This window comes from Triticum aestivum, chromosome 1D, assembly GCF_018294505.1.
Source record: "Triticum aestivum cultivar Chinese Spring chromosome 1D, IWGSC CS RefSeq v2.1, whole genome shotgun sequence".
Taxonomy (NCBI): domain Eukaryota; kingdom Viridiplantae; phylum Streptophyta; class Magnoliopsida; order Poales; family Poaceae; genus Triticum; species Triticum aestivum.
Window position 1 is genome coordinate 272,233,507 of NC_057796.1, and position 7,633 is coordinate 272,241,139.

The following is a 7,633-nucleotide window of genomic DNA, read 5'->3' on the forward strand; positions in this document are numbered from 1 at the left end:
CCGTCGCTGATGAAGAGAAGCGTAGATCGCAAGGCGGATCAAACCTATAGACACACGACCGAAGAGGAACATATACTGGATCCAAACATATCTATCAAAGACCAACACTGGAAGAATCCCGCGAGATCTAATGTAGACACACCACCACGCACACCCCAACGAGCTAATACTGGATCCAAACTGATCCACTCAACACCAACACCGACCGAATCCGTGAGATCCGACGAAGACACACCATCAGACGCCCTCCGAAGAATGAATACTAGATCCAAATATATCCACCGTAGACCAACACCGATCAATCTCACGAGATCCAACAGAGACAAAAAAATTTTTGAGACAAGATCCTACAAAGCATGAAGGGCGAAACGGAAGCAAATAGGTTGTGGGTTGTTGTTTCAAGGCCCAAGAGTAGATGTATGGTATACAAAATTTCATAAGCTGGGCGGGCCAAGGCCCATTCGATGGGCCCTCCGATGACGCAAGATCATTATAAAATCCATCTTTGATTTGGACACGTTTGATTTTTCATGAATAACGTTCACATCTTTGGTTTATTTTTTCACGAGGAGACAAGATCAAATATGTTGGCTAGTTCTCTTCCCCTTAAGAAAGGGAATCCCTCTTGCCTCAGGTGCGAAGAGCCCGCTCGCCGTTGCAAGTAGCTAGCACTTGCTTTCATCTCCCGATGGAAACCCGACGCCAAGACCAAGATACGAAAATGACATCCCAACAAACGAAATATTCGAACGCTTACGTTAGGAACAACGGTAGGCAGACGTAGCTAACTAGCGGTGCATTGCCATTGGTACGTAGTCTGATACGTACCATGTACCCGATCCTGCTGAGTTCCGGACCTGTCACCAGTAAGAGCACCTCTGGCCGTTGGACTGCTCGATCACACGGCCGAGCCCGCCGGCGATCGACGCCCGCGCCTCCGCGGCAACAGCGACGTGCGCGCGGCCGCCGTGGAGTGGAACACAGCATACATAGACGGCGACATCCCGCCAAGAATTTAAATAGAGGTATCTACGCGCTACAAAAATCCAAAGCCGCCTGCGTACACCGGCTAAGCAAGACGTACGTACGCGAGCTACCAACCATGCATGCTAGCCCCAGCCCGGCCGCCGTTTACACATTCCCCAAATCCTCAATTCGATCCCCATCACCATATCAGACGTCGTCGCGTCCGTCCCCGATGGACCTCCGGTGCATGACATGCATGATCCCTGGACGTACGTACGTGATCATTGTGGTACTGTCGCGTGATGCCGTCCAGACTGACCGACGTACAGGTCACCCGGCGAGATCGCGCAGGAGGTGGAACCCGCCCAACCCCCGGTGGTACTGCGACGCGACGTCGGCGCCTGATCCCATGCCCGCCCCGAACTGTCCGTTAGCAGACGGGTGCACGCCCTCGCCAGCCATGAACAGGAACTCGGCGGCGCCGCCATGCGCCGCGGACGACGAAGACGGGGATGCGGCGGCGAACGCGGCGACGTTCACGCCACCGTGGTGCTGGTGCTGGTGCTGCTGCTGCTGGTGCTGAAGTCCCAGCGTGAGCGACACGCCGTTGCCAAACCCGGCCGTGGCCGCCTCGTAGGCTTCGAAGTCGAGCTGGTCCATCATGCCGAAGTTGAGGCCCTGCGGGTCGGTGCTCTGGCCGATGCTCACGACGGAGGCCAGCGAGCCGGCGTCGTGCAGCTGGTGCAGCTGCGCCCGTGTGGGCTTCTGCTCGCCGCGCCCCTCGGAGGCGTAGCTCCCCGCCACCGGGTTAGGGTTCGCCAGGTCGCCGGCCTGCTGCGCCGACTGGCCGCCACCGTCGCCGCCGCTGCCCTCCTCCTTGTCCTTCATCTCCTCCGCGTACATCTCCTCCACCATCGGCTTCCACAGCCGCACCCTCGCGTTGATGAACCAGTTCGAGACCTGCATGCGTTGCACAATTTAATATTTTCCTACGATACAAGTATCGCACACCACACACACAATTAGATTCTTCCGCTGAACGTTCACGAGCACGTGAAGACACGAACGAACGTGCGTACGACTCCGACGTGTCACCCGACCGAGTACGTTGACGTGTCATGTCGAGTGCAAATTGCACAGCTCGCAACGATGGATGCGTGTACGTGGAAACAATCAATTTAAACTAGTGGCACGAAACCGGCCAGCATTATGTGTATATATATATGCGTGGCCAATCGACACAAACAACGCAATGATTACGATGTGATGATCGATCAGTATCCAGCAGTGTGTGTAGGTAATAATTGGATAGGAACTCGTTAACATTTTTCTTTTTGCAAGTGCTAAAAAAACAATTTTTTTTTCTTTTGCAGCTGATCCATCGACCGATCATGTGATGATAAGCTGATTTTGTGGAGGAGTGAGTGAGTACATACTTGGCTCCGCGATAGGCCCGTCTGCCGCGCCAGGATGTGCTTATCCACATCGCTTGGGTACCTGGATCAGAACATGCCAAAAAAATTTGAGCGTTAGAACATGCCAATTTAAGGTAACCTGCGTGCTTCCAAGTCTACATCTAGTGAGAGGTTACAAGTCTACAACGGCAAACCTAACTTGTATGTAGATGTTTTAAATAACTTTATAGATGGAGATGTAGGGATTGTTTAGTACAAGGGCATATCTAAGGCATACTGTTGTGTATTTCTTTTATGAGGGTAGTGTTGTGTATGTTTTGTTCATATGTGTAAATGCATATATGGAATATTCCTACAAGACAAGTGTGGTATTTGATGTGGACATTCTAATAACACTGCTAGAGGAAAAAGAGCATCTGTCCGCGTTTGAATATACCTAAATGTAGTTGGAAGTTATGTGTTTAGGTGAATAATTAGGACAGCAAATTATAAAATTAGGAGAGTGAACATAAGCAAGATGGCACATAGATGGGGACATACGAAGGAACCTAAGTTGCATCAGATCAAAAACTTATGCAGCTTCACAAAATTAAGGGAAATAATTTTAAAGTTAAATCAAGCCAAAACAGCTATTGTTTGTTAGTCACACATGTAATGCAAGACAAATATGGCACGGGGAGAGCAATGCCACAGAATAAAACACAAGGCCAGACGATTTTAGAATGAGGATCACACTCTTGAGCATCAGTTGATGTGCAAACATGTAGATTTAGTTCGTTAGCATCTTCTGCAAGCAGATGACGTAGCTACTTACGTTATGTCTATGGTACTTGTCCTTCATTAATTAATTCTAGTTTCATTTTCAAAACAAAACATGAATCTAGTTCATTTCGTGCAAACTAATCAATACTAGTACTTCTTTGGATGTGCTAGCTGTTAATTATTCCTATATAACTTCTTTCTAAGCGATCAACTAAATTCACCTGTTCAATTCGAATTGAAATCTTTCTGACAATGCACGTTAATCTTCTTATATATAGTACGGTGCTGTAGGAAGACATTTAATCTTTTTAACATGCCACGAGATGCATGGGAGGGAAAGACAGTTAATCTTCTTAACATGCCACGAAATGGGATGGTTTATGTAAGAAGGATCGTCTCTTACGGGTGCAGGAAGTGCTCGAAGAGCCAGGCCCGGAGGACGGAGACGGCGCGCTCCGGCAGGCCGCGCTGCGGCCGCCACGGGTGGCTCTCGAGCATGCCGGACTGGTACGCCTTGTGCTGCCTGAGGCACTGGTCCAGCGCCCGCAGCCGGGGCGTCTCCCCCCTGGTCATCCCGGGCACGGCGGCCCCGGCGTCCTTCTCCCCCAGCGCCCCGCGCACCGCCCGGACCTGCGCGGCCACCCCGTCCCTCACGCTCCGGAAGTGCTTGGAGATGGTCCGCGACGCCATCCTCGTGTACACCGCCGCCGCGCGCTGCCCCGCCACCGCCTCGAAGGACGCCGCCACCGCCCGCATCTGCTCCCGGTACCTCCTGTACCTCCGGTCCACCTGCATGCCATCGAGTCAGACACAGGGCGTGCTTCATTAAGCTCACAAGTCACGGCGAAGAAATAGTTGCGAGGAAATTCTGATCGCTGTAGCTAGCTTCTCTAGTGCAACAGTATTTGACTCTTGATCTTGACTAGCTCTAGCTGTGCGTGCCTAGTACGTACGAGGCTACAGACACCTAAGCTAGCTAGGACTCTGACGGCACCAGGCCGCACAGCACCTACCTATGAATTGGACTGTAGGTCGAAGTGTGCAGTAACATAAGAAACGCAACGGAGGCAGTAAATGTGTGAGTGGATAGATGGCCATAAGCCCGCCCATGACGGATGAAACGGCCGAAGGTAGGGGATGGCCTGCACAAGTGCAGAGATTTCTTGCGTCGCCATGGTGCAATGGTCTGTGAGACTGGGAGTCCATGCATGCAGAGGGATAGAGTCATGGTCTCATGGAGAGAGAGAGAAAGATAGGGGGAGTGGGCATAGGGGTCGCATGCCCAGTGCAGACACCTAGTAGCTAGACCTGCAGCGAGCGAGGCGAAGGAATAGAGGTTTCCAAAAGCGGACGGTGAGGCCCAGGAGGGAATCGCCCCCACTGTGCTGCTCCCAGGAACCCTCCTTGGGCAAGCCATAATGGAACTGCGAGTGCCACTCCACTCGCCTGCAGCCTTTTAGATTTCCAAGAAGCTGGTGCAGTTCCTGACGAACGCAGGGCTTGACCCGTGATCGATGATCGGTGGAGGGATCCGACGTGAGCGGTGTAGGACGTGGTGGTTAATCAGCGTGTAAATTGGCTATGCAAACCTCTTCGATCATGGTGTACAGCTTGGCCTTGAGCTTCTGCAGCTCGGCGGCGTCCATGCTCTGGATCTGCGTCGACGACGGCGGCCAGGAGGCGGAGGACGACGAGCCGTGCTCTTCTTGCGCCGGCTTCTTGGGCGCCTTGCTGTCGGTGTCCGCGGGGATGCTGCAGAACTCCTGCAGGAGCTGCTGCGTCGGCAGCAGGAACCTGGACCCGCGCAGCTGCCAGCCGCTGCCGGCGCCTTGCACCTGCCATGCCCCCGGCGCCGTCTGCTGGTGCTGCTGCAGCCGGGGCTCGCCGCCGCCGAGGTGGTGGTGCAGCATGAACGACGAAGACCCGGCGTCCGGCGGCCCGTGGAGCGACAGCGACAAGGGAGCCTGGCCCATCTGCAGCTGCTGCTGGTGGTGGTGATGCTGCTCGCCGCGGAAGAAGCTGATGGTAGACGAGCCGTCGACGTCGACGTCGAGCGCGGCCTTGCTCTGCGCGGACGTCGCCTCGCCGGCCGGCGCCATGCCGAAGGCCCTGGCCCCGAACATGTCCGCCCCGGAGTGGTGATGATGGTGCAATCCGCCGCCGCCATACATCTGATGCTCCGCGCGGGCGTCCACCTCCGGCACGAGCGTGACGCCGCCCCCGTTGCTCCCGGTCGCCGCGAAGTAGTCCGCGTACCCTACTAGGCTGGGATCGTGCGCCATCTTTATACTGGAGCTCCGCTCCCGCGCGCGCGGCCGGCCGGGCCAGGCGCTCCGTTAATCAATCTATGGACGGACGGGCGACGGCACGGGAAAGAAAGCTAGCTCAGAAAACGAAAAGTGGAGCAGTAAAGCAAGACAAGGGCGGGCGAGCACCGAGAGGGAGGGGAAGGGAAATAAAGCGAGGCCAAAGGGATGGAGACGCACCTTTGCGCAAAGAGGAGCTGAGGGCCATATCTTTCTGGGGAGGGGAGGGGAGGGGAGGAGACGTGCGATGGGAATGAGATTGGTGGATGGATTGGATGGGATGTTTGCAGCAGCAGGAGATCGACCGAGGAAAGAGGAGGCAAGCTCGCTCGTACACTGCACTTGATCGTACCGCCCGCCCATACCAATACCAGTCCCTACCTACCACTACCAGCGCCAGGAGTATAGCCACGCTAGATTGCTATAGCTCCACTACAAGTACATACACAGGGAGGACGGTGGCACTGGCACCCTACGAGCTGAGTCGAGTCGAACGCACGGTCATTTCTTTGGGCTAGGAGAGGGGCAAAAGTGTGACGGAGGCCGGCGCTGGGCGTTCGTTTGGTTGGGCAGGGCACACGGCTCCCAGAAATGAAAAACGCGGTGGTTGCGGCGTCGAGCTCCCGGTCGCTCGCTGGCTCGCCTCTCGCTGCTGCAACTTGGGCTGATCTAGCTGCAAACCTCCGGGGGAGAAGGGGGCGCTGCACGCTGGCCGCTGGCGCCGACGACGTCTGGTCCGGGGGCAGCAGTGGTCCACGTACGGCCAGTCGTCGACGGACCAACTAATCGCCACTGGGAAAACTGGCCTATTGGGCAGGACGGAGCCGCGCGCGGGGACCCACCACGGACGTCGCCGTCGCGCATCTCCCGGGTTGTTTGCTTGCTAGTCTGGTGGATTTTGTGTGTGTGAGAGGGAGATCGATCTCCTGGGCTATGTATTTTACTACCCTTCCCTCCGTTGTTTTCTCGTGTGCCGACGTACGGAGGCGGGCGCGAGAGCAAGAGAGCGTGTGAAAACATGAGTTGGACTAGAGGGAGGGTACGTCGTCTTTGCTACGGAGTGGTCGATAAACCAAGATTCATCCATACGATTGGTTGAAAAATCCTTTATTTACACCCAAAAAAGAAAAAGAAGAACGACCCTTTATCTATGTATTGCTGACAGGGAGTGGTTTTACCGCATTCCGGTGCTATGCGTGTTGCATTTTAGGGCGTATTTACATGCGAGGGATTGATACAGCTGGGTGTAGGGCACTCGCAAAAAAAATGCTGGGTGTCGGATGCTCCGCCCTAAGGGCAACTCCTACGCGCCGACGCAAACCGATGTGAATTTTGTCTGTTTTTTATCCGTTTAGGACGCCGTTCTGGACAGAGTCTGCCCCAATTCGTGTTTTAGGCGGCCTTCGTCCTGTTCGTGTTTGAGTGGTCAGTGCGCCCAACACGCCGACATATTTTTGTCCGCGCAGCCGGTTTGTGGCCATATTTTTTTAATCTTTTTTGCATACATATCATAAACATTGCCCAAAGTTTGCATAACTCGACCAAATACAAATACCATAGTTCTACAACCAAATAAAATCTCACAGTTTACAAACTGAATGATACACTTGAAAGAAAAGAGCCGATACATCTACTTGTTGCCAAGTTAAGCCCACATATGCTCAACCAAATCATCTTGTAGTTGAATGTGAGTTGCCCAATCACGCATTTGATGACGAGATTCGGTGAACTGTGTAACCACAATGTCCTACCGCCTCTCATGCCCTACTCGCATAATTCAACCAAAATGTCCTCATTGTCGAACAACGAATCGTCTGAATCGCAAATGAAGTTGTTGAAAAAGTACTCATCGCCGCTATCCATTTTCTACCTTGCGGGCGAAACGTCGAACACCTTGTTGGCGTGGTGTGTAAGTGCATCTAGTGTCACCCCTTGTTGGTTTTGGAGTATTGACGACAAACTTGGTTAATAGACTAATGTGTTTGTGAGATATACAGGAGAACACAGATAAAAGTCCATGGAGATTCGATTTACCCATCAAAGATGACCTCTAAAAATGTATATGAAGACATTGAAGATAATGGTGTACGCAAAGACTTTTGCTTAAAGACAATGGAGCGCGAAGACATAGTCTTTTGGTAGTTTCATTTTCTTCTTTCTTGAGTCATAGAAACCACCGTACTG

General features: G+C 53.3%; 1 protein-coding gene across 1 annotated transcript; it reads right to left on the minus strand.

Annotated features, from left to right (window-relative positions):
- Positions 1 to 990: 990 nt before the first annotated feature.
- LOC123181429 (homeobox protein BEL1 homolog) lies at positions 991 to 5,970 on the minus strand. The gene is made up of 5 exons (XM_044593688.1): positions 5,630 to 5,970; positions 4,733 to 5,488; positions 3,547 to 3,932; positions 2,403 to 2,463; positions 991 to 1,926 (listed from the first exon to the last, which is right to left on the minus strand). The coding sequence occupies exons 2-5, from the start codon at positions 5,423 to 5,425 to the stop codon at positions 1,297 to 1,299; spliced, it is 1,770 nt and encodes a 589-aa protein (XP_044449623.1). The 5' UTR covers positions 5,426 to 5,488; positions 5,630 to 5,970; the 3' UTR covers positions 991 to 1,296.
- Between the last annotated feature and the right edge of the window lie 1,663 nt (positions 5,971 to 7,633).

Bases quoted from the DNA above. Each gene is read 5' to 3' on its own strand.
- LOC123181429 (XM_044593688.1), bottom strand. From the start codon at position 5,425: ATGGCGCACGATCCCAGCCTAGTAGGGTACGCGGACTACTTCGCGGCG. The intron at 3,933-4,732 runs GTTTGCATAGCC...GATGGCATGCAG, and splicing joins TGTACACCATGATCGAAGAG to GTGGACCGGAGGTACAGGAG. The intron at 1,927-2,402 runs GTATGTACTCAC...CAACGCATGCAG, and splicing joins CGGGCCTATCGCGGAGCCAA to GTCTCGAACTGGTTCATCAA.